Raw genomic sequence first — 26,788 nt, 5'->3', positions numbered from 1 at the left:
CACACACACACACACACACACACACACACACCCGCCACCCCGGGCGCGCCGGCGTTGCCTGTGAGCGGCGGCGTGCAGGACTTGAAGTGGGTGTTCTTCCCCACTCCCCACCCCCGAAGCGTCGCCCCCACCCCCCGCCCCTCCGCCTTCCCCCCTCCCTCTCCCTCCTACGCAAATAAGAACTCGGCGATTCCCCTCCTGCCGCTTTGATTTCGGGCACCTCCGACAGATAATTGGGAAGGGTTTCCAGAAGGTGGGAAATGTCACCTGATTCACACTGAACTTTTAAAAGCTCCCCACCCCCAAGGAGCCGCGCACACCCTTGCTCGCGGCCGCCCTCCCACTGCCCCACACACTGGGAGACCGCCCACCGCAAACCGCGGAGACCCCCGTCTAGATTTAAAGCGCGGCTGCGCCCGGCTTCTGACGTCCATTGAATCGCGCGGGCGGCCGGCGGCGAGCGCGGGGCTGCGCCGGGATCGCTGCGCCCTCCGCCGCTAGCCTTTGCGACGCGCGCCGCTCGCCCGAGCCACCCGCCGCCGCGCCCGCTCCCCGCGCCGCCGCGCTCCTCGCCCCGCGTCTGCCCTCAGGATGGTCGGTCCCAGGCACCAGCCCGGCGGGCTTTGCCTCCTGCTGCTGCTGCTCTGCCAGTTCATGGAGGACCGCAGCGCCCAGGGTAAGCGAGGGGGGATGCGCTGGGAGGCTCGGCTGCGGCAGGGGTTTGTACTTTTCTGTCGTCTGCACTGGGTCTGTTCTAAGCAACGCTGCTCTCGGAAGATGTTGGACCAACTTAGCGACTCTAGGATGGAGCGGAGTGGGAAAACTGAAGGCAGTGACACTTCAGGACTGCCAGCCGAGTTAAGGAGCGCGGTTATCCTTTAAAAGGAAAAGGAGTAAGCTCGAATCTCTCTCAGTAGTTAGGGTTAGATGCTCCAAGTTCTGGACATAATGAGTTTAGATGTTATCTCCCCTATTTTGGCTCTGAAGAAGGGGACAAGCATCAGTAGCCTGGAGATTTAAGTCGATCCATTTACAATCTAACCTCTTTCCCTCCTACATCTTTTGGATACTTTAAAAAATGACTGGGGGATTGGGGGGGGGGAGATACTGAAATTTCTTTGGTGGCTGGGGGACGTGGTTTCAGCAACTTTGCCCAAACTTGGAGATGTGGGTGCTGAAAATTTTAGAGGGAAGAGTAGCTTTCTGCCTAGTGGATGCTTCTTCCAACCCCCTCCCCCCAACCCCGCAAAAAAAAAAAAAAAAAATTTACCCCGGAGTGTTTTGAGTAGTTTACAATTTATTTTCTGTGCGTCTTTCCTCCGACTAACTTTATGTAGAACAGCGAGGAGCTCACAACTTATTTAAATTCTGAGATGCATTAAGAGCAAATTTCTAAAGTTTAGGGGTTTTTTATTAAATTTATTTAAATTAGTCTTTGGGCACAATTTTTAAAAATAATAATAATAGCAGCTTGCGGTCCAATTATTGTTCAAATTATATAGATGATTCATAAGAAGTCTTCCTGACCAAAATCCTAACATGAAAAGGGGGAGGAAGGAGGGAAAATTACTTGCAAAGATTTCTCGGTAGGTATGAGATAGGTGTGTGTTACTGTGAAATAGTAGGAAGGCTCCCCCTTTTCTTTTTTCCCCCTACACTTTTCTTGAGACAGACCTGTAACTTTCCTTGCTTTAGCGTTAACGTTTTGAGTGTGTTGTAAACTGTCCCCCTGGGCACTGCCCCCTCGCCGTCGGCACCTCACTACTCAGAGTTGCCCGCCTTTCGGGGCGAGGCGCTGCCTGGGTGCCGCGGACGTGGGCGCCGGGGAAAGCAGCCCTCGGAGATTTCGAAAGATCGCGGTGGCCGCGGGCGTCCTCTGGGTCTGGCTGATTGCAAAACGGGCCGGGCGGGCTGGCGGGCGGGCTGCGCCTCGAGGCCGCACAGGGCAGCTCCGGGCAGGGCCCGGTTGCTTTTTTGCTTTCATTTTTCACAAGTGCCTTTTGCTTGATCTGTTCCTGTTGTGTGTGTCTGTGTCGGTCTCTCTTTCTCTTTCTGTCTGCCTCTCTCTTAAGTTCTCCTACTTTCTTAACCCCTGTCACAAATAATACCCCTACCGCCTACGTGAAACCGACATGTAAAAACATCCGTCGCATCCTGTTTTTGTCAGGTTCTTTAATCTGCTCTTCGAGTCGCTGCAGGTTATGAAATGGGACGAATAAAAGTAAACAGTCTAGTAAAAGTCAATGCAAGCTGCACGTGTTGTGTCTGGGTCACTGGTAACTGACATTGATATGGCTGGGGCGCTCTGGCTTCTCGCTCTCGCCTTGCTTCCCCCTCACCCACCTCCCACCTCTTCAACCGGCTTTCCCCCCCCCCCTTCCCCCACCTCTTTACTCCCTTCAATTTATTTTCTGCTTTTTTCTCCCGTCTCTCTCTACTCTTCGACACTCCCTCCCTCCCCATCCCCGCTGGGTCTCCTTCCCTCGCAAGCTCGCCGCCTCCCTCCCCCTACTCTGCCTCTCTCTCACCCACCTCCCACCCCTGTCTCCTCGCAGCTGGGAATTGCTGGCTCCGCCAAGCAAAGAACGGCCGCTGCCAGGTCCTATACAAGACAGAACTGAGCAAGGAGGAGTGCTGCAGCACGGGCCGCCTGAGCACCTCGTGGACCGAGGAGGATGTAAATGACAACACGCTCTTCAAGTGGATGATTTTCAATGGGGGCGCCCCCAACTGCATCCCCTGCAAAGGTAGGACTCTTCCTCCCCAGTCTGCAGGCCCTCAGTAGAGGGCGTCTTATCCTCACCTTCCCCTTTGCCCAGCTGGGGTTTGGGATTAGGAGAGTTTTGTTCGTGGGTTCCCTCTACCTTCCCGCAGCCTTCGGGTTGAACCTTGCCTATTACACACTACAGGCAAAACACGGTTGCCAGAGTTTCCTGGACTTACTAGCCAAGTGGGGTGGTGAAGCCAGCACGCTCGCCCTGTTCGAGAGAGATTTGGGTATAGGGAGCAGACCACTGTCCCCCCACCCCCTCCTCCGCTTCTAGGAGAGAGCTGGACCCCTCTGGGGCGAACTCTTGGCCACAGGATTGTACACGGCCTCCACAGCCCTCCCGGTTGAACTGCATACTGCTTGGCCCTGGTTTTGACCCATGCCTCTTTCCACCTCGTAGAGACCTGCGAGAACGTGGACTGCGGTCCAGGGAAAAAATGCCGAATGAACAAGAAGAACAAACCCCGCTGCGTCTGTGCCCCCGATTGTTCCAACATCACCTGGAAGGGCCCAGTGTGTGGGCTGGACGGGAAAACCTACCGCAACGAGTGCGCGCTCCTCAAGGCCAGATGTAAAGAGCAGCCGGAACTAGAAGTCCAGTACCAGGGCAAATGTAAAAGTAGGTCCTCCCTGGCTCCCCTCCTCTAGCCTTCTGCCTGAGGTGGACCCACTGGAAGACCCCTGGGGGGCCGTAGAGTCCACTCTAAGAGCCTCACAATAATGATGATGCAAAATAAAGTAACCCTTTTTTATATTCTGAAGACTTCTTAGGAGCACTAAGGGGATCAACCTAGAGTCATAGATTTTCTCTTGAAAACCACAAGGCTCCCAAAGTGCTTTTGAAAAAGCTGGGTGCTTCCCTTTTATGATTTCCTTGATAATACCAAATGCTCACGGCCTAAGGGCCAGGAAGTGCCTATTATTGATGTGTGTTTCCCTCTTTATTTCAGAGACATGTCGGGATGTGTTCTGTCCAGGCAGCTCCACATGCGTGGTGGACCAGACTAATAATGCCTACTGTGTGACCTGTAACCGGATTTGCCCAGAGCCCACCTCCTCTGAACAGTATCTTTGTGGGAACGACGGAGTGACCTACTCCAGTGCCTGTCACCTGAGAAAGGCTACCTGCCTCCTGGGCAGATCAATTGGATTAGCCTATGAGGGAAAGTGTATCAGTAGGTATTCTGGATTAAGCAAGGAAAAATGGAAACAGGATCAGAAAGGCTAGTTGTAGTGTTAAAACTGTGGAGTTAATCAATAAATAAGCCCAAAGCCTCTCCGTAATGCATTGTTTCACCAAAGGGAGAAATACTCTCCAGTTTGGGTAAACTGTTTGAACCACAGCATTCCTCAAGGAAACAGTTATCTTCCAGAAGCATTGGCATATATGTTGAAACGCCAGCAAGAAACAGGAAACAATTTTCTGTCTTAGGAAACTTAGAACTCACTCAATTTTACACATACTTTAGGTGCTAGACTTGCTGGAAGCAAGAAATAATTGCTTAACAGTTCCTAAAATCTGTTACCAGATTCTAATAACTGATGGAATTCTTTATCTCTCAAAAGATCCCACTTGTGGGAAATAATCAAATACATATTTAACTCAAGATTACTGTGATAACCTGTTCCCCCAAAATACCATTTCCATGTACTAATAGGGTATATAGGAAACGTGTGTGTTTGAGTTTCAATTTTGTAATCAAGCATTCTTGCATAATATCTCCATTATCCTATTAGTGAGTTTGTATTTATTGACAGGGGACTAAAGAAAGGGAGAAATGGGGAAAGAGGGAAATCAATTTACTCATCACAGGCATATTATATCCTAGAAGCAAAGTCCTGTGAAGATATCCAGTGCACCGGTGGAAAAAAGTGTTTATGGGATTTCAAGGTTGGCAGAGGCCGGTGTTCCCTCTGTGATGAGCTGTGCCCTGAGAGTAAGTCTGAGGAGCCTGTCTGTGCCAGCGACAATGCCACTTACGCCAGCGAGTGTGCCATGAAGGAAGCTGCCTGCTCCTCAGGTGTGCTGCTGGAAGTGAAGCACTCCGGATCTTGCAACTGTAAGTGCAATTTTAACCTTGCTGCAGTTTGAGGCGCTCCCAGGCAAGCCCTAGGGAATGGAGACGTAAAAGCACGGAAACCTTCCAATAGAAGCCCATTTCTGTTAAAATTAGGTAACTGCTAAATTTCACCAGCAATTCAGTGGTCCACAGAAAAATTCCCTGGAATGTTTAGGCTTTAGGAGTTGTCCAATGATCATCAACGGGCTTGCCTCTAAAAACCTACCTCTAGTCATTTGCCCCTAATTCTTTTGCTTTAGTAATGTGCTTTGCCGTTTGCTTTATTAACACTTGAATCTAAACTAACTGCTTCAAAAGTTTTTTTTTTCTTTTTCAAAGACAGCTTTATATGATCACACATGGGCTGCTGCTTTTCGCAGTTGCCTCTACTAACTCTGAATTAAGGACCCAAAGCAGTTATACCTAGAACACAAGAGCGCTTTTTATCTAATTTCAGGAATCTGCCCGTAAAACCTGAGCCATTGATTCTTCAGAACTTTCTGCAGTGTTTGACTTCATAGATTATGTTTAAAACAAAAAAATTTTTTTAAACTTATTGCATAACAGCAGATGCCAAAAACAAAGCATCTCACTGCAAGTCACATAAAAATGCAACGCTGTAATATGGCTGTATCAGAGGGCTTTGAAAACATACACTGAGCTGCTTCTGCGCTGTTGTTGTCCGTATTTAAACAACAGCTCCCCTGTATTCCCCCATCTAGCCATTTCGGAAGATACCGAGGAAGAAGAGGAAGATGAAGACCAGGACTACAGCTTTCCTATATCTTCCATTCTAGAGTGGTAAACCCTCCACCAGTGTTCAGTGTTGACACAGCTTTGGGCAAAAAAAAAAAAAAAAAAAAAAAGGGAAAGAAAAAAGAAAAAAAATATATTGTCCATACTGTAAATAAGTGTATGCTTATTTATTTGGGGGGAAAACTATACATAAAGGACTTTCGTCCTAGAGCTCTCTCCCAGGCCACCTTGTTACTCATCGGACACGGAGAGGCAGTCATTGTGAGGTCTACTGGATGAGGCCCGTAGTTGAGACTTGTAGACATTTATTTATACTGTGTCATGTTTTATAATTTATACATAAAATGTCTGGTTGACTGTACACCTTGTTTTTGAAGAAATTTATTCGTGAAAGGAAGAGCAGTTGTTATTTATTGTGAGGTCTCTTGCTTGTAAAGTAAAAGCTTTTTTTTTTTCCTTGTAAACCATTTAAGTCCATTCCTTACTATTCACTCACTCATCTGTCTCCCTTCATCTCACTGTGGTTAGACTCTTTTCCACTTTAACAAACTTGCATGTCAGTTTCTGTCATGTTTATTTATTGGATTCTCTGCTGCCTGTTCTGTACATACATGATCCCTCGGGTTTTGTTTACAAGGAATCTTGACTGACCAAAAGGCGTTATAACTGACTCAAATAGAAGGTACAGAGGATACATCTTCGAGGAAACTCCTAGTTCAGTTCTCTTGTCATGATTTGTGAGAGAAAGGGGGATAGTAATGTTAGATTCTCATAAGATACTTTTAAGATGTTGCAAATCCAAAGACACTGAGTGATATGGGTATCTGGAGACTGAAGGAAGGGAATGCTATACATTCAACCTTTTGTTAGGTGTTTCCTTTAAGCTAGTCTGCTGTACCTCTTCAATAAGTTCTTTTTCAAACAATGTGTCACTAAAAGTTATATCAAAGCTTTATCAGTTCAAGTTTCTTGCTTTTCATAATACTTTTTTCTGATGCAATTTTATATTTTCAAACATGGCAAGTTAAATATAAATTCATTTAAATATATAGTTTTGTACTTTTCTACCATGTAAATGTGCAATGTATATAAAAGTTATAATGTGTATTTGTAAATAAATGATGAGTGAAAAAATAAAAAAATTTTAAAAAGCCAGTGGTCTCACTTGTTGATGATGTGAAAGAAGTTGTTTGGGCTTTTGAGTTAAAGTGTATATGATACATTTGCCGAAAAAAACAGAGTGAACCAGGACAATAGAAGATCCAAAGCAAGGTAAATTACAAATCACTTCAGTGGAGTCTGAAAAATAAAGGGATCTGAGGCCTAGCAACCCCTTTGCAGGAGCGACTGCATACCTAAAAACACCATCAACTTAGCTGTCCTTTTGTAAGCTCCTCTCCATAGCCAGGGGAACCCTTGATCTTCATTCATGTAAATAAAATGGATCTTAGCTCTTTAAAAAACAAAGCACATCACAAGGAAAAGTGAAAATAGACAAATACTTGACAAGCACATTCTAAAAATCAGAATATCAACTACAGAGATAGGCATTACAGGTTGGAATTCTAGGGACTTGGGGGGAGGATGAGGCAGACGTGGATTTCCACAATGACATCCATGGTTCCTCGGGATTATGTAACAACACTCAAGAGAATGTGTGTCACTATTTTGCAGAATACAAGACCGCCAAGTCACACTATTAGAGCCTAGTCCCTGTAATACATAGTAATGCATAACTAGATAATGCAGATTTTCAATTCACTGAGTGCTAATTCATTACCTAAGTATATTAAAATATCGAAGGAATGCAAGACACAAAGAAGAGAGGACTGGCTCTGTGGGAGGGAAAGAGCAAAGAACAGTCAATATCGCCAACATTGCTCAACCAATAGATAACGATCTTTCAAAAGCCATGACCCAAGATCTTTTTAAAATGTTGTCCCTTTTCTGAAAACCCTCTCTAATGCACCTATTAAAAATGGTGGTAGGGGACTCTTGGCTCTCAACTGTGGTCACCAAATTTGGTGGAGGCAGAGGGGCCTCGGGTAGGGAATTTAAATAATGATTGGGAACCTGTAAGTTTTGTTAGCTTCCCGGGGAAAGGTGAAAGGGAGTTGCAGAAGACAAACAGACTGCCATTAACCCTGGGGAAGACAAGGGTCACAACTTCCCCAGTGCCCAGAAGCTACTGGCGTGCCACTAGGGATGTGCTCTTGGGAAAGGAAAGAGCCGGCAGATACAGTTTCACAGCCCTTCCTGGAGTTGATTTGTGACTTTGCCCTGGGATGCTACATTGGCGATCAGAGTAAAAACGTCAGATTTAACAGGGACCAATGTGTGTCTTAGCAAGGCGGAGTGATAAAATCAACAGCTTGCCTTGTTTTTAAACAACATCCTGATTATTTATTTAAAATTTTTCATTTTGTATTTGTCAGCATCAATCATTCCTCTTACACACTAGACAGTATCTCATTTTCCTTCTTGGAATTCCCTACTTTTCCAGTAATCCTGTATTCGATTAATTAGAACCAAAAAATAGAAGTCTCTTCTAAAATTAAAATTAGATTAACATCATTAGGCTATTGTTAGAAGTCCAACTATGATTCAAAAAGTCTTTAAAAAAAATCTAATTCACTTAGGCGTACAATATAATAGACACAGTTGCTAGGAACTAGTTAACTAATTAAAACTAGTTTTAATTAGTATGACTGTATCCTAATCATCATTAGAAATTGTAAGCTATCAAGTAATAATGAAAAAACCTATCAGAAGTCTATTTTTCATCAGATCTCCACCTAAATTAAGATTTTTATATATTGTATGGGTATGGCTTCTAGACTATAGCAAAAATAAAATCTGGCATAATTAGAATTATTCTCAAACATGGCAGCTAAATGCAGTAACACCTTAGATTGCATCCTGTACCCAAGGAGGAAAATGCTGTAAATAACATTAATGGGCCAATTGACAAATTGGAATACTGTCTGTAGATTAAAGTACTGAATGAAGGTTGAATTTACTGAAATTTATTTCTGTAATGTGGTCACAAGAGACTACCCCTATACTTAGGAAATATACATTAAGGTATTAATGGGAAAGGGCCAAAAAGTATGTGACTTACCCTTAAAGGATTTAGAAAGAAAAAAATACAACGTTATAGTTTTTTCTCCATCTGTATTCTGAGAAAGCACACAAATGATCAAAGAATTAGAGTAAAATGTTAACAATAAGTAAATTTGAGTAAAAGGTATATGGGTATTTTTAATGCTGTCTTTATTTCTGCAACTTGTAAGTTTGAAATTATATCCAAATAAAAAGTTTAAAAATCTAAAAAGTCCTTCTCAAGGAGAGGTACACAGTAGACTGCTTCTCCCATTCTCTAGGAAAGCAATTGAAATATCAGAGTAATTTAAAAAATCATTTGTATGACCATAAGTCTCTGGAAAATAATTCCAGTGACTTTTCCAAGGCTACTTAATGAATCAAAATTGGCAATGAGAGAGTTCATGGCACCTAAACCATACCCAAACTGAGACACAGCCTTTTCTTTTCTATAATCATCTTAAAATTTAGAGTGATTAATAACTTTAGTAAAACACTGTAAATGCCCTAAAGCCCTGGTTTTCTCCACTGCTTGCTATATACTATTTGGACAAGTAATTTAATGGCTCTGTGCCTTGGTTTCCCCATGTATATAGTCAGGATAATTAAAGTGGTGAGGCTCAAAAGAGATAAGATGTATAAAATGCTTAGATGGGTGATTGACACATGAAAAAAAAAGTCCGTAAATGAGTGTCCTCTAAAATTATAATAATTGCTATTAATTAAAGAAAAACAAAGGTGGAATTGTGGCTCATCAACCAAACTCTACCTTGGAAATGCAAGTGAATGAGGAATGGCACCCATCAAGACCAGAAGCACAATTGTGAACAGTTTTTAAATGGAAGGTAAATACGATTTTAAAGTATTTTTAGCCATGTTAATATTTAACAAAATTCACAACATTGTAGGTGCTATACCAAGAATACACAGTTCAAAATAACAAGTTTAAATACATTATTTCCTATGAAGATTTTTTAAAATTCACTAATATTTCCAAAGCCACAAAATATGTCTTTTGTCCTTTTCTCACACATCCAATATAATCCCAGGTAGTCAACTTAATTAAATCAATCTTCTTTCATTTTGAAATGATTTCCCACACAAGGACTACAGATTCCTAAAGATAGTAATGAGCTATTTTCAAACTGTCAAAAATCTTAATATAAATTGTGTAATTCCGAGAAACAAAAAGATGATACATTATTTAATTAATAAACTCATTTATTAAAGAACATTTATCAAAACCTGGGTCCTAAGACAGACACATTTCTGTTCTTCCCACTTCACTTTCCATTCAGATCAGCATACAGTCATTCTTCAGCCAAAAGTTGTCATGTAAATAGACTCCAGGCATGCCTGCCCTGCATATTCAGCAGACCTGCCCAGACATGTCCAAATCCCAGCTTCTATTTAGCTGGAATCCCCCCATGAGTACTGAATGGTCCCTGGGTTTTGCCATCCTTGGACCTCAGATATCTTGGCTGGTACCATCAAGATTCCTGTGGCTGAGTCCTTCAGACACTTAAAAACATATTCTCTGGATTACACCAAATGTAGTCCTGGCAGAGCTGTAATTGGTCATTTTTCTATTTTAAGAATATGGCCCAGGAACCAACTGGTATTGTTGGAAGCCAGATAACACTCCCACCAAAAGCCTCTTGTATTAATTTCCTAAGGACTCAGGTCTCTGGCTAAATAATGAGTATAAGCTTTTCTCAAGAATTCGAGGCAAGCAAAAAGTTAGAGGAAAAGTTACAATCCTCGTGAGGAAGAGGGGGCTTTATATTTTTCTAGTTTGAAGAAGAAATCTGGATAGATCGCTGTCTTTTTCAGCATCAAAAATAATTGATGGGACAATTTCATGGTCACGATACATTCCATAAAGGTCAGTCTTTATAGTTTCTTGGGACTGCTGTGGGTATATGGCCCAGTGACAACAGGTAACAGAAGGATTGGATTATTCAAAAGGCCCGCAATACCTAGAATTCCTAAGGTAGAGTCTTCTGCGGGATCAGAAACCCAAGAAAAGTCATCCAAATGAACTTAGGGCAATTTATTCATTGGATATGTGGAACCAGAACCCAGTCAATAAAATTCCTGAACATAAATGGTGTAGTGCCTGGGCCAGCAGCAACAACATTACTTGGGAACTTGTTACAAATACAAGTTCCGGAGCACTACCCCAGAACCACTGAACCAAATTCACTGAGGATAGAGTCCAAGAATCTACATTTTAACAAGCTCCTCAGGTAATTCGTAATCATGCTAGGGTTTGGGAACTACTGCCCTAGAATCATTCCAAGTTCCAAGTAAGCCCTGGCTAGTTGACGTTCCAAAGGCAGTCAGAAAACCCATGTATAATGGGTCTCTGGTAGAGCTCCAGGGAAGCCATGTTCAGCCTTGTTCCCCCAGCCTGATCTGGCCAGGATTCTCACACATAATTTGGCTTCATGCTGTGCATGTGCCTACTGGTGATAAAGGCACTTAGCTGGAAACAGCACAAGGCACATTTTCCCTAATATTCTCATCTTCCACTACATTAAGGGAGATCTTCCCAGGGAGGCTTCCACTGGGCTGGCTAGGGGTTGTGTGCTTGCCTCCACCATCCCTTTCAGCCAGATGCATTGGGAAGTAAGTTTATCAAGAAGAGACTTGAATTTTTTTTTTCAAGTAATCTCCATGCCCAACGTTGGGCTTGAACTCACAATCCCAAGATCAAGAGTTGCATGCTCTACCAACTGAACCAGCCAGGCGTCCCTAGAGACTTGAATTTTGAGTGAATAGTAGTGGCTTGCCAATTCTGGTCCTCCCTTAACTTGACATTGGGCCAATTTCCCTTCCCTGGCACTTGCCGGCAACTTCTAGGAGTTCTGCATAATCTTCTTCAAGTAGTGCTTCCGTTTCATCCATGTGTCAGAAAGCAAAACTGCTACTCATCTGACCCACCTCTTCTAAGAACAGGGAGATCTAAACAACCACACGCAATAAACATACAGGCTTGAAACAATCGTGACCTCCTCCAAGGGATACATCCAGATGCAACAACGCCATCCCAAGGTTCATAGTCTGAACCAGGGCTAGAAGGGCCTCTCTTTCAATTTCCTGCTATTTGACTCCCTCTTAGTCTCATATTGTTTCCTACTTCAGACACCTCAATGATTCTTTCACCAGGACTGCGGTTCTATGAGTTCCTGTCCATTTACCCACACCCTCCGGCCAAAATCCTAACTATGGCTCAGCCAGATCTAGCTTCTCCACGCCTATACCTATGCTGCTGAACAAGGAATGAAATCCTGAAAAATTATACATTACACAAGTATGGGATCTAACCAGAAACTGGGTTCTTTAGCCTCCCGAGCAAGATTTAAAATACATCTCTCTTTCCCATTCCCTTCCATGGCATTTCCAAACCCTCCCCACTGTGCTCAAACAACATATCCACTCCCACTCTCCTCACTTTCAGTGAACTTTATCTCATCCACATAACTAGAAAATTGCTGCCATAAAGAACTACCTCAGCTTCTTCTACTGCCAGCATGAGCCATGACTTTGCCTGATTCCATACCATTTCTAATTGTCTTCCCTCCAGTCTCAGAGAATCTCATTTTCATCCCTCCCAATCTCCTCCAAGAATTCCGTGCTAACACCTTTCCCTCCATTGTTGTTGTTGTTTTTTTAAAGATTTTATTTACTTGAAACAGAGAGAGAGAGAGCATGAGCACACGAATAGGAGGGAGGGGGAGAAGCGGACTCCCCACTGAGGAGGGAGCCTGAGGACTCACCTGGGGGCTAGATCCCAGGATCCTGAGATCATGAAGTGAGCTTAAGGCTAACACTTAACTGACTGAGCTACCCGGGTGCCTCTCCCTCCATTGTTTTTAATTTCTCCCTCTACGGTGGTTTTATTAAACTGAGCCTATAAAAATGCTTCATAAACTTTTTAAAAATAAGGTTATAGAGGGGGACCTGGCTGGCTCAGTTGGTAGGGCATGTGACTTTTGATCTCAGGGTCATGAATTCAAGCCCCACACGGGGTATAGAGCTTCCTTAAACTTAATTAATTAAGGTTATAGAAAATTGAAATAATATAATTAGTAAAGCTTGCCTAATTCAAAGATACACATACCTGCACAAATACATATGTAAAAAAAACTTTAGCCTTGGCTAGGCTTTCAAAAAAAAAAAAAAAAAGCCTTCTTGTGTTTCCCTCTAAAAACAACCTGTGGAGTAATCTTCACTGGGTCTCCACTGCCTCACCTCGCCCTCATTCCTCAACCCTCTGCAATTTGGTCTCTTCTGTTAGCTGAAGAGGTTTGACAAATGTTATCAATGACTTCCAAGCTCCCAATACAGTGGACACAATGGACATTATTCTATCCTTATGTAATAGACCTCTCTTGGATTTGTACACTGTTAAGCAGACTACTCTTGTCAATTCTCCTGGCTTTTGTATTTCCACACCCTCCTATCTTGCCATTCTTTTTTTTTTTTTTTTAAAGATTTTATTCATTTATTCGACAGAAAGAGAGACAGCCAGCGAGAGAGGGAACACAAGCAGGGGGAGTGGGAGAGGAAGAAGCAGGCTCATAGCGGAGGAGCCTGATGCGGGGCTCGATCCCATAACCCTGGGATCACGCCCTGAGCCGAAGGCAGACGCTTAACCGCTGTGCCACCCAGGCGCCCCCTATCTTGCCATTCTTGCAGGGCTTCTTTATGAGCTTGTGCTCCCACCAGTAACAGAGACCAAGAGCTGGCAACCTGTGGACTGGATCTGACTTATGTCTTATGGATCACACAAACCTGTAAAATAATTCCGAATTAATTGAGAATATTTAAAATTTAGGAAATTCCATCCAAAAATCTGGATTTCTACTTTTTCTTGAAAAACCTGAAAGCCAGATATCACTGGGCTTGTGACACCACACGGGCACGATTACCAGGAACAGAACAGACAGCAGAAGCTCTCTCCTCCAGGTAGGGTATGCTTTCCCTAGTTCATTGTATTTACCATGTCTCCATTGTCCTTCACCTGGTTTGCTTCACACATCGATATGCTCTGACTGCCCTTTGCAGGCCAAGAAATTCCATTCTCCACTCCCTTGCTTTTCAATCTACACAGTCTTCTGTCCCTTCCACAGTATTTCAATATCATCGTGGTTTTCACTGCAATTCCTATGGTAGTGACTGCAGAACTCTATGACCAGCCTGCCATTAAATGAAACTTCAGATTATACTTCCTCTTCTAAGATCAAGAAATTGCACCCCCAAATCTACTGCTCCTAACAAAGGGATGCCCCTCACCCCGCTTCTCTCCTCACATAGATTCCCCCCAAATCAAAATTTTATAGGCGTCTATCTGATGGGCGAAACTAAGTCCCTAGTAAAAGAAGCTGGGAAACGCAGGGTTAAGTTCTCAACTGGGAAGGTAGAATTCAGCATAGAGAAGTATAAGGTAGAGAGGGTGTCCCAAAGATCCTGGCAGCCACAATAGCGTAGATACTACCAGCTAATTTAAACAAGAGATAGGCATAAAGTGGTTAAAAGTAGAACAGCAAGCCAGAAGGAGAGTATAGAATTCATCAATATCAGAGGCCATTCACAATCTACTGCCAGTCAAATGTTCCATCCAATAAGACAGCAGCTCCCAAACACTCTACATCGTCCCAGCACAAGTCAGAGGAAGATGGGAAGGGCAGAGAAACCAAGTGGAGAATGGCAACAGAGGCAAACACAGACAGAAGCAATTTCTCAAGTAACAAACAGTAGTTAACATATGGCAGAGTGCTTTGCAAGTGAAAGTTTCCTGAACTTCAGCCTGTGGTGGAACAGTGTAGAAGCTACTGCTTACAAATACTAGGAGTCTGAACTCAACCTCAAGCAAAGGCTGGAGAAAAATGAAGAATTCTCTGACATTAGCAAAGACCCTTATATGAGAAAGTCAGATCTCCAGTGCTGATGACATGGGCCAAAGATCCAGGTGACGAAAGAAAAAGGACCAAATCAAGATAAATATTTCTCTTTACCAATATCCAGGAGCAGAAGGAATGAATGTAGGCTAATGTAACATTACAAAAGTTGTTTTGTTTGATTTATTGATTTATCTGTTTAAAATTCTCCTGATAGGGTCTAGATTGTATGGGCCAATATTACATCTCAACAAAAACCCGCAAGTCATTTATTTATATTTTATGACAGCAGTTTTGGGATCAACTGTAAGCTTGTCAAAAATCTTATATATGGGGCACCTGGGTGGCTCAGCTGGCTGGCATCTGACCTATGCTCAGGTCATGATCTCAGGGTCCTGGGAACTAGCCCTGCATCAGGCTCTCTGTTCAGTGGGGAGTCTGCTCCTCCCTCTCCCTCTCCTCCCTTTGCCCCTCACCCCCCCATGCTCTGTCTCTCAAATAAATAAAATCTTAAAAAAAAAAACCTAATATATGAACTGACTATTAAATTAACGCAAAGCTTCAATAGTTAATGAGGAGGAAAATATAAATAAATGCATATCAATATATAAATAATAATAAAATATGTAACAAATCATAAAAATATGTGTAATAAATCAATATAAAATTTAGAATTTGTCAGAGAAATAATGCACTTTAAAAATTTGCCAAAAAAAAATATATATATATATATTTTGCCAAGATGTCCAGAAAAGACAAATCTGTAGGGACAGAAAGATTAGTGGTTACCAGTGGCTGAGGGAATGGGATAGCAAGGGGGGGGGGGGGGTGACTGCTGATGGGTATGGTATTTCCTTTTCAGAGGATGAATATGTTCTAAAATTATTGTAGTGCTGGTTGCACAACTCTGGGAATATATAAACACCATTGAATTGTACACTTCAAATAGATACATTGAATGGTACCTAATTTTTATCCATAATAAAGATGTTATTTTTTAGTTACCGAGATAATTTAAATGGAACAATTTCATAGCCCCACTTAACTTGAAAATTGTTTCAGTTTTGCAACAATTTATAAGAGACATCACTACATTTTAACATATTCTAGTTCTGTACCTGTATTTACTCTACATTTCTACCCCCTTAAATACCAGTTTTGAAGGTGGTAAATATAAGCCAAGCATTAAAATTAGAGCTGCACAGAATTTAGTCCTTTTAGCTTCAGTAGGAAAAAAAACTAAATCTTCTCAATGGATTAAAAATATGCCATACTTTCATACCCAGTTTTATGACTACAGTAACCACGTTAACACAGAGAAGGTGGGGAAAGAACTCAGGATTCTATGGAAAAAAAGATTTAACAATGTATGTTTCTTTTAACATTATTAAGAAAATTCTCAGATTAGAAAAATGATAAAATTCCCAGTCCTATCATAACACTACTTTGTACTAAAAGCATTTAGCATAAAATTTAAAGGACAATAACAACCAATTCATATTAAAACTTTACCAAAGGGGGTGCCTGGGTGGCTCAGTCAGTTAAGCGTCAGCCTTCCGCTCAGGTCATGATCTTGGGGTCCTGGGATTGAGTCCCTCGGCAGGCTCTCTGCTCAGCTGGGGAGTCTGCTTCTCCCTCACCCTCTGCCTTTCTCCCCTGCTCATGCTTCTTCTATGTTTCTCTCAAATAAATAAATAAATAAATAAATAAATAAAATCTTACAAAAAAAAACCAAAAACAAAAATACAGAAAAAAACCTACCAGAGCAAAGAGAATGATTTTGCCTCCACCTGGCCAAACAGCCTTAAAGCAATTAATTACGTTATCACATGTTTTTATTGGTGTGCTGCCAATTTCTATCAGGACAGAAGTTAAATTTTTCCCTTTTAGATGTAAAGTGATGCTGGAAAAAAAAAAGAATTATTAGTATAGAACAGTTTAATCTATTGTAATATTTTAGTTTTACTTGTTATACTTCATCTTGGAAGTGAAAAGTTTGCAACTTTTTTGGCAAATGTATTTATACATACCCATTCTTTCTGATAAGAGCAAATTATTCTTTTCTTAAGAAAATTTTCACAGCCAAAAGAAATATCCTTTAACTCTCCACTTAGAAACTAAGTAGAAAAATCAAAAGAAAGAAAGAAAGAAAGAAAGAAAGAAAGAAAGAAAGAAAGAAAGAAAGAAGAAAGGAAGGAAGGAAGGAAGGAAGGAAGGAAGGAAGGAAGGAAGGAAGGAAGGAAGGAAGAAAGAAGAAAGAAGAAAGAAAATGAGACCTTATCATCTATATGCTAATTTTCCTTTATTTAAATTATTTTTCACAAATGACAGTTTTGAATTGCAGCTTTCCCTTTCAGAATGTGGAAGAAGGGAAGAGTTAACTATGCCTTTTCTCCTTTACATGATCTTCACAAAACCCTCCAATCTTACTCAGATTCTCATTCTTTAGTGAACATTGGATGTGCATTTTTTTTTTCAGCTTTTAATTTGATCATTCAATTCCTCTGGGCAAAAAAACTTGAAAATTTATGCAAGCACTTGGTTGTTTATCTAGAATATTAATTATATATCTCTACATATGATATGCAACATCCTATGGCAATGATGCATGTGCATATATAATGAACAGATATCCAGAGAGAATCTTTCCTCAAAACCCTACCTCAGTTCACATAAGGATCCCATGTGAAGTGCCTGGCTGGCTCAGTCAGTAGAGCCTGTGACCTTTGATCTTGGGGTTGGGAGCTCAAGCTCCACATTGGGCACAGAGATCACTTTTTATTCTATTACAGTTCCACTTCCCAACCACTTTCCATCCTCCTCTCTCCTGCTCTGTTCCCTGGAAGGTTGAACCCTGCGGGCTACATCTCCCATTCACCCTTTGGGGGCTGGTTTTCCTCTAAGGTTAGCCAGGCCAATGAGAAGAGAACAGAGGAGGGGAAGAGAGAGATGTGGGGTATTTAGTCCCTGCTCCTTTCCTGCTTCGAGACCATTCTCTGGCTGTATCCCCTTTCCTCTATGACCATCCGGGAGAAGCAGAGCAGCTACTATCTACACATTCCCAGCTCTCTTTGAGCTCCAGAAACTCTACTTCCTCCCCTTGTCCCTTCTTCTATGGGGAAAGTAAGGGCTATTTGTTGTTACTGGTTTAGGTGCCTCACATAGCTTGCTGACTCTCTTAGCTCTCCCCACACCACAGTAAATAGTTCTATCCTGAATGTAGGTTCTGACAAACCATATGGGGTGAATTCTCTCTTCCTGTCAGAACCCTGACTGACACAGGAGCCATCTAAGACTTCCTATTCAGACCTGATTTTTGATTGATCAATCCTTAATTCATATAGGAAAGGGAAGGAGAAAACACTGAGGAAAAGAACAATTTCTCTACCACAGCCTGGTATGACTCCTCTTCCGTTCCATCTACCTCATTTCACACAATTAAAAAAAAACACTGCTTTTGCTGATCCTGCTTCTAAACTTTGGTTCCTTACCCAACATACCTGAATGTGTGCATTTATCTTTTTGTACTTAATTTAGTGAACACAGCAGTTTCATGCTCTCTGATTGGGACTAAGCAGCAAAGACAGGCAGCTTCCACTGAAAACTGAAACAGAGGTTTCATGTGCCTCTTCACTTGTAATATTAGCACATTCCAGTTTTGGGTCTAAAGCAATCTATTCCACCACCCTCTGTTCAGACTCGTCTCCAGGACTACAGTACTGATTTGCTTGAAAGCACAAGTTTTTTCTATTGTGTTTTTGATAATGAGTCTGCTATAAGCACTGTTATTTCTTTGCACAACTGAGGAGAAAAGTCTAGACTCTGGTACATTTTGTAATTAACAAGGAAACTTATCCTATTTATATAATGGAGAGGATAATTATAAGACCAATAAGATCATAGTCAATGTGTTCATTACCATAAGAAGGTAAATATATTCAAATCCTAAGATAAACATATTTCTTTTAAGTGAGTGAACAGAATTTTATATAACAAATATTCTAACACACACAGTTTCTTTTAGTGAGCAAACTTAAACATGCTTTGAGCTTAACATAGCCTTAGGTTTATAGGTTACAATTGTTAACCAAAATATTCATTTATATTTAGAAGATGCATATCATGTTAAGAGACATTTATAATGCATCATAATTGAGTTTAAAGAGGCAAAATTTGTACAAATTTAAAGTGGAAAAACTTTCCTCCTCCTCCCACCCATGTTCTTAAAACCATTTAAGCACTTTTTTAAAAAGGTATGTTTGTTTGATTTTTTAAAAAAGATTTTATTTATTCCTTTGGGAGAGAGAGAATGAGGGAGAGAGAAAGACAGAGAGTGTACAAGCAGGGGGGAGAGGGAAAAGCAGGCTCACCGCTGAGCAGGGAGCCAGTTTTGATCCCAGGACCCTGGGATCATGACCCAAGCCAAAGGTCAACCCTTAACCGACCGAGCCACACAGACACCTTGTTTGTTTAATTTAAATAGGAAATGTATACCCCTGCTATGAAATTCAAAGGAAACAAAAAGATACTTAGGGAAAGTACCTTTCTTTCCCACCCCTATACCCTGGTCACCAAGTTCCCCTCCTCTGAAGCAACTAATGTTACCAGTTTCATGTATATTTCTCAGAAATATTCACTGCATAAACAAGCATGTATCTGTATTTTTGTTTTGTTTTACATAAATAGTTTCATACTATAAAGTCCATTGTGTACTTTATTTTGTTCACTTTTTATATCTTATAGACTGTTCCCCATTCATATGCAACTGGCTTTTTTTTTTTTTAAGATGAAGTGTTAAACTGCATAGCTGTACCAAAATTAGTCTATTTTATAAGATCCTTCTTGTTCAGGGTTTGTTATTCTAGCTACTCACCAACCCTTTATTTTCTGTCCACCTCTTGATTTGTTGCTTTGTTTTCACATATATAGCAGGGAAAATAAAAACAAATGTGATGATGATGATGTCGTAAGGACATATGAGAGTTAAGAGACAATTTGTTTCCACTGAGAATTTTTCAGTAGTGTGCTGGTAAGTGTGATTTAACAATCAGCTCTCTAGGGAGAAAAAGACCTGGTTTGTGGCATTTGGTAATTGTCCTATCATAGTTAATTTCAAGTTACCAATGTGATGTCACTGAACCCAGAATTGAAAAGAGATGTGCACCATTCTATAGTACTTGCACTGAACAGATACAAAAGATTTAACCTCATTATCACAGACATTATTAAAATAATTACGAAGTGATGAATTTTAAAATGTGTATTACTTTTGGTGTGCCTCGGTGGCTCAGTTAGTTAAGCGTCTGACTCTTCATCTCAGCTGCGGTCTTGAACTCAGGGTCATGAGTTCGAGCCCTGCATTGGCCTACGTGCTGGGCATAGAACCTACATAATACATATATACGTGTATATATATATACACACACACACACACACACACACACGTATTACTTTTGTCTTAGTAAAACTTATTTAATAGACTTTATACATTTGTGTAGCTCAATTTTGAATAACAGTTTGTTAATTATTTTAAAAGATTTTATTTTTAAGTAATCTTTACACCCAAAGTGGGGCTTGAACTTACAACCCCAAGATCAAGAGTCACATGCACTTCCAACTGAGCCAGCCAGGTGCCACAACAGCTTGTTAATTCTTAACAACTAGCTCAAAAATTCCTAAAAATGGAATGATCAGCTCTTATGAGCTGTTGTGACCCAGCTCTAACACACCTCTAATTTTGTTTATATTCATTGAAGAGATACCTACATTAGCATATATCTACGTACATCTTCTCTTGACTCATAGTCATTTCGAATTGAATATATTCAAAACAAAATTCCTGATTAGCCGCATCGCCAAACCTCTCTTCCAACAGACCTCTGTATTCCGGCAAACAGCACTTCTATTCTTCCAATTGCTCCAGTCCAAAGCCTTGGAGTGATCACTGACTCTTTTCCTTCATACATTCCATCTAATCTGTCCATAATCCTGTTGACTCTATTGATGGGGTTTTGGAATATAGGTGAGGTTCGGTGGGGTGAAGTCCAGAACCAATGACTAAGAAAGAATTCTTGAGATGTCTGGTGCAAAATGGTGGTTTATTAAAACATGGGGACAGGACCCCTGGCAAGAAAGAGCTGCTGCACTGGGGTTGTAAGGGGTGGCTGACTATATACTATGGGGTTGGGGGAGGTAAGAAAAAGGGAGGTTTCAAAAGGATTTTCATTTGTGAAAGAAGACTCACAGGATACTGGAGGCCTGGCTGTTGTCAAGTTAAGGTTGTTTTTCCCTCTAGCAAGGCATGAACATGAAGATAGTTGGGAGCTTCCTGGAGGAACATTACACTCTGCCTGCTTCAAGTATCTGTCAATGGGCTGCAGGTTATAAGGACATTTAATTTTATCTACATTTCCTTCTGGAAGCTAAGTTATTGATAGAAATGCTTTGCTCTTGTAGATTCCTAAGACATTTGTAAACTGAGGGAGACTCATGTCTTGTAGGATTGTGATCTCTGTAAGTTAACTATTTGTTTTTTCTTTCCTTAGCTTTAGGGCAGCCAGGAGTGCGTGAGGAATGTCACATATATCCCATGGGCGGGGGATTGTGGTGTCAGCTTTTGCTTTGTCCTCAGCTTGCCTTCTGTTCCCTCATCATCTAATTTCTTTTTTTTTTTTTTTAGATTATTTATTTATTTGACAGAGAGAGAGAAAGAGTACAGGCAGGAGGAGCAGGAGAGGGAGAAGCAGGCTCCCTGCTGAGCAGGGAGCCGGATGTGGGGCTCGATCCCAGGACCCTGGGATCATGACCTAAGCTGAAGACAGACACTTAACCAACTGAGGCACCCAGGACCCCCATCTACTTTCAAAACATATCCAGAATCCATCCCCTTCTCATCACCTCCATTGATACCAACCTGGCACCTCCTGTATGTCCAACACCAAGAATGCTACCTAGCACATACTAGATACTGAAAAAATATTCATTGGATGAATAAAGATATGAATGCAAGACAGAGTATTTTGAAAAACATGTATCTCATTTTTGTGCAGTTTAACTTTTCTTTGTCATTATCCAACCAAAAACCTTCAATGAGCCTTTATTTCCTAGAAAAGTATTTGCAACTTGTAAGCTACTGAGTTTGCAAAGGGTCTACAAATCCACGTACATACCAAATATTGAAATATGGTTGGTAAAATATGAACACCCATTTTTTCCCATGTCTGGAGATGCTTTGGTGATAAACCAAACATAAATTTATTTAAAAATATTATTGAGGGGCTCCTAGGTGGCTCAGTCATTAAGTGTCTGCCTTTGGTTCAGGTCATGATCCCAGGGTCTTGGGATCGAGCCCCACAGCGGGCTCCCTGCTCAGTGAGCCTGCTTCTCCCTCTCTCTCTGCGTGCTCCCCTGCTTGTGCTCTGTGTATGTGTGTGTGTGTGTGTGTGTGTGTGTGTCAAATAAATAAAAATAAAATCTTTTTTAAATTAATTAATTAATTAATTATTGTTGAATTTATAGTAATTTGTCATTATACAGTTTTTCAGGAAAGCGCAAAAAATATGAGTGCAAAGGTGTTCCTATGTTGGAAAAAAAAATGAAAAATATAGCCTAGGGGAACAAGTAATAATTTAAAACTCACTACTTATAGAGTGCCTGGCTGGCTCAGTTGGTAGAACTTGCAACTCTTGATCTTGTGGTCTTGAGTTCGAGTGCCATGTTGGGCATAGGGCTTACTTAAAAAATAAAACTCACTAATCAAAATTGTGTTGGTTGATACCTATAGTACAAAGGAGTGTTCCTGGCTTTGTGAAAGATAACAACATGAATAGGACATGTCTTTTGTCCTAGAAGAATTCTAATCTACTTGGGAGATAGACACAATTCTAAATAATTCTACCAAGAGATCTATTGTTAAAAGTATCCAAAGCTCTATGAAGCTATCTGAAAAAGAGATTAATTCTGCATAGAGACTTATCATCAGAAGAGGTGGGACAGTCTGAGCCGGGCCTTAAAGGCTGGCTAGCTAGAAGGTAGAAACACATTCCAGGCAAAGGGGAAAGTTTGAATTAAAGAATGTGGGTAGAGGGGGGGGGGGAAAGAATGTGGGTGAAAGTGGAGAATATACTCAAAGAACCATAGCAAACTAGTTTTTATAGCTAAAGCTATGTGGTTGAACGGAGTAGAATAGTAGGTAAGCTACAAAGATAAGATGCCGTCAAATTGCTGTGGGTTAGGCCGATGAATTCGGTCTTTGTTCTGAAAGTGAAAAGCAGTCATTAAAGTCCTTCAATTGCATTCAACAAATATCTATGAGCACCTACTATGTGACCAGCAGGAAGCCATGTGCTAGAGATGCAATGGTCACCAAGAGAGACAAGATGTTGTCTACCCTCCATCTTTGAGCTAGAGAATGATGTCACTTGATCTATATTTTTGGAAGATAAATCTGTAGAAAAGATTGAGTGACTTCTTAGTTTTTCAGTCACTTGTACGAGGAAATTATTTTGAACAGATAAAATGTATTTGCTACTAAAAATTCTCCTACCTTGTAATTCCTTCCAATCCTTTTTATAAGGAAGATAGAGCTCAGGGGTTTTTCCTTTATGGAGAAGGATGACAAGTAGGAGGATTGTTATGGGTAATGTGTTGAAGTCCATCTCCCAATCCCCCAGAATGTGAACTTACTTGGAAATATGGCCATTGCAAATGTATTTTGTTAAGATGAGGCCATTTAGGGTGGACCCTAATCCAATGTGACTGGTGTTCTAATAAAAAGGAAAATTTGGAAGCAGACACACACAGGGAGAAGGCCATGTGAGGATGAAAGCTGAGATCAGAGTGATTCTTCTACAAGCCATGGAATGCCAAAGATTGCCAGCAAAACCACCAGCCGCTAGACAAGAGGACTGGGGCAGACTCCTCTTCACAGTCCTGAGAAGAAACCAGTCCTGCCAATAACTTGATCTTGGAGTTTTAGCCTCTAGAACTATGGGACAGTACATTTCTCTTCTTTAGAGCACGCTGTTTATGGTACTTCGTTATGGCAGTTCCAGCAAACTAATACACAGTTGGAAACTAAAATATTCCACAATAAAAAAGAAAGAGAGATAGACCCTCATTGGCATTGTGAAATCAGAACAGTGAAGTTTAGGAGTCCAGGAAGTTGCACAGGCTGCTTGGAAGGTCAAAGGTAAGACAATAAGCTAAAAAAGAACTTTGAGAGGAAGAATAGAAATATCTAATAGGAATTTTTCAAGTAAGTGTTGCAGTGTGGTATGTGATGTTTCTCTTCTTCAGCTCTCAAAAAAGTCTTCAGTAAAATCTACTGATTTTGTTTTGTTTTGTTTTGTTTTAAGTAAGCTCTACACCCAGTGTGGGGCTTGATCTCACCACATTGAGATCAAGAGTCCTAAGCTCTCCTGACTGAGTCAGCCAGACACCTCTCTTTGGTGATTTAAAGTTTTTAGACGAAACAAAAAGCTGAGAGTCCCGGTTCAAGGTGAAAATGAAGGCAATGACAAGGTTTCCCATTGAAGTCTGTCATGTCTATATTAAAACCTTATTCATTCCAGAGATGCTTCTTAAGCACCAGCTATGAGTCAGGCGCAAGGCCAGGCATGTAGAATGCAGTAATAAACAAGATAGACACAGTCCCTGCCCTCACAGAGCTTAAAATCTAGTGAGAGAGATAGACAATAAACAATTCATCACATTTCTATTAAAATTACTAGTGGTTTGAGTAAGTTCACTTACACAAGGAATATGTGTAAAGGCAAAGTACAGGATACTGTAATAATATATAACCTAACCGAGACTGAGACTTGGAGCTTGAGGAGGAAATACGCAATGGCCACCCACTGGGATAGGGGTGGTGATGAAGATTTTCTCAGACAGACAGAAACAGTTTATGCTAATACTCTGAGGGGTCAAAGAGCTTGGTTTATTTGAGAAACAGCAAATAGGGCATTGAGTTTGAAATTCAGTGAGGGAGGCAAAGAAAGGGAGAAAATAAAGCTGAAGAGGTCAGCAGGAGCCAGATCATGCAAAAACTTGTAGGACTTAAAATTCTAGCCAAAAAGCAATTGGAACTCATTGAAGAATTGAGCAGGGCAAAGATATCATCAGATTTTAATTTTAAAAAATTCTACTGTCTGCAGAATTGAGGAAGAAGGATTGGGGAGGAAGAAGAGGAAAGAGGAGGCACAAGAATAGGCAGAGGAGGCCGGTCAGGGAACCATCCCAGTTACAGATGAAAGTAACTTAGCCTAGGGGAGGTAAATTCTGGGAGTTGGCTTCAATGCACATGCAATTATTGTTGGCTGTACTTATGGTTATTTGAGGAAACTTTGCACCCTTCTTGCATTCTCCTTATGTGGGGATTTCCCATGCCAACCATGCTCTAGGAACTTCTTTGGTGTTCTCTTTAGAGTAAGTGGAAACAAGTTAAATGTATTAAAGAGTAAGATCTTTCTTATAAATTCTTATTGTCGTTTGTGTTTTCTTTCCACACCTTGATTGTGACTTCACCATTTCATTTCCACTGACCAGAGAGCATTGCTTATTAAACTCAGATTCCCTTCGGCAAAGACATTTGATGTGTGTTTATTTTTTTATTACACACTTACTAATGTTCATTCCATTTGGTTTCTTCATTTTTTCAAGATATGATTCTACACAGAGCATTAAAAAAAAAAACTTCAAAGCAATGGCTGCTTTTTTGCAAACGGGAATTTTTATTTTTTAAATTCCAAATGTTTACATTTACTTGAGCTTCTCCTCTCTGTGCTGATTTGCAACATGCTTCAGATTCAAATGAAGGTCTTATCTACAGAGTTTTATCTGAACTGTGGACTATGAAAAACTAGCAATGCTTTTATGCAATACATGTTATCTATTTGCCGTGCACGCATAACATCTTTCCTCAATCTCAATGTTGACCCTAGCCCTAATACTTAAGTTCTCTAAGGGTATCAGTTGAAGAATCAAGACTTTAAAAAAAAAAAAAAGCCGTCATATTTTCTTAATACTTAAATGTTATATTTATCTGATGTTTTGAGAAATGTATGAGGGATGAGATTAAAAAAAAAATGTATGCACTTTCCCCCAGACTAATTTTGACAGCTTAAAAAAAGAAGTGGCTATTATAAAACATTATGTAGACTGAAAAGAAACTCAGAACAAAACTTCAAGGGACGGCTGGGTGGCTCAGTCGGTATCTGCCTTCGCCTCAGGTCATGATCCCAGGGTCCTGGGATTGAGTCCCGCATCAGGCTCCTTGTCGGCCAGGAGCCGGCTTCTCCCTCTGCCTCCTGCTCTCCCTGCTTGTGTTCTCTCTCTCTCTCTCTCTGACAAATAAATAAATAAAACCTTTGAAGGTATAAAAGCCTTTCTGGGGGAGGGGGGGAGTCTTTCTGTCCAAAGAATTATTATTTCAGCACATCCACAAAAATGAACAGCATAAAGATGATTTAAATGACAGAATATCAACATCAAAGTTCTCAGGATAGGGAAACAAGAGAAAAAGCCATGTGCCTAACAAATGTTAAAGGGCTATGATTAAAAACAAATGATAAGCTCCAGGTTGTGTAAAATCATCCAAAATCAGAACTAAAGCTATAACCTTATTTAGATATCTCTATTATCTTACACTGTGCCTGAAGGACTGCAACGACTCCCCAGAGTGCCAGAAGCATACTTCCTTGAGCACTGCTTTAAATAGCACTGATGTATTACACGGCTGTTGTTTCTGAAGTATTTCATATTAAAAACCTGTGTGCATGTATGTGTATGTGCGAGAAACACATGGAACACGTCTTTGGTAGGCATTTGTCTCCTGATGGGTCAATATATAATACATGATCATACACTTTGCCTTCATTTGAGTGGGCATGCCAATCGGTCTCTTTAGCATGGTAAAAGTGAAGGCAAAAAAGTGGGAGCGAGCTGTTATTTCGTATTTTAGTGAATAATTTCAGCTCATGGTCATTGATAAAAGACGTGCAAATGGTAGAATTTAGGATGCTCCAGAGGTGCCAAGCACAAGAGTCATTCTGGATGTTAAAATGCCTAAGGAGGATAAGCATCTTCTAGGAACTAGTGGAAGAAATCCGTGGCAAAAAGCAGAGCCATTTAGTGATGGTGACCATCTTTTGTCCTCACTGTAGCTAAGAAGAAATGACGAACAGTTCCATGAA

At 41.0% G+C, this 26,788-nt stretch overlaps 1 protein-coding gene across 4 annotated transcripts; it reads left to right on the top strand.

Moving 5' to 3' along the window:
- The first annotated feature begins 491 nt into the window (after positions 1-491).
- FST (follistatin) lies at positions 492-5,672 on the top strand. Of its 4 annotated transcripts, none has more exons than XM_008692552.2 (6): positions 492-676; positions 2,556-2,747; positions 3,171-3,389; positions 3,721-3,945; positions 4,603-4,830; positions 5,553-5,672. In XM_008692552.2, the coding sequence occupies exons 1-6, from the start codon at positions 592-594 to the stop codon at positions 5,633-5,635; spliced, it is 1,032 nt and encodes a 343-aa protein (XP_008690774.1). In that variant the 5' UTR covers positions 492-591; the 3' UTR covers positions 5,636-5,672. The 4 variants fall into 4 exon arrangements, with proteins under 4 accessions (XP_008690774.1, XP_008690775.1, XP_008690773.1 ...); XM_008692553.2 differs by lacking the exon at positions 5,553-5,672 and adding an exon at positions 5,288-5,544 and having other exon boundaries at positions 495-676; positions 4,600-4,830; XM_008692551.2 differs by having other exon boundaries at positions 500-676; positions 4,600-4,830.
- The last annotated feature ends 21,116 nt before the right edge of the window (positions 5,673-26,788 follow it).

The sequence above is a fragment of the Ursus maritimus genome, unplaced genomic scaffold (genome assembly GCF_017311325.1).
Source record: "Ursus maritimus isolate PB19 unplaced genomic scaffold, ASM1731132v1 scaffold_15, whole genome shotgun sequence".
Classification (NCBI taxonomy): domain Eukaryota; kingdom Metazoa; phylum Chordata; class Mammalia; order Carnivora; family Ursidae; genus Ursus; species Ursus maritimus.
Note: the sequence above shows the minus strand (reverse complement) of the source record. Positions and strands in the feature narration are given on the sequence as shown.

What these genes read in the sequence shown, in the direction of transcription:
- FST (XM_008692551.2), top strand. Translation starts at nt 592, where the DNA reads ATGGTCGGTCCCAGGCACCAGCCCGGCGGGCTTTGCCTCCTGCTGCTG. An exon ending in CAACTGCATCCCCTGCAAAG is followed by an intron (nt 2,748 to 3,170) that starts GTAGGACTCTTC and finishes TCCACCTCGTAG; the next exon opens with AGACCTGCGAGAACGTGGAC. An exon ending in GCACTCCGGATCTTGCAACT is followed by an intron (nt 4,831 to 5,552) that starts GTAAGTGCAATT and finishes TCCCCCATCTAG; the next exon opens with CCATTTCGGAAGATACCGAG.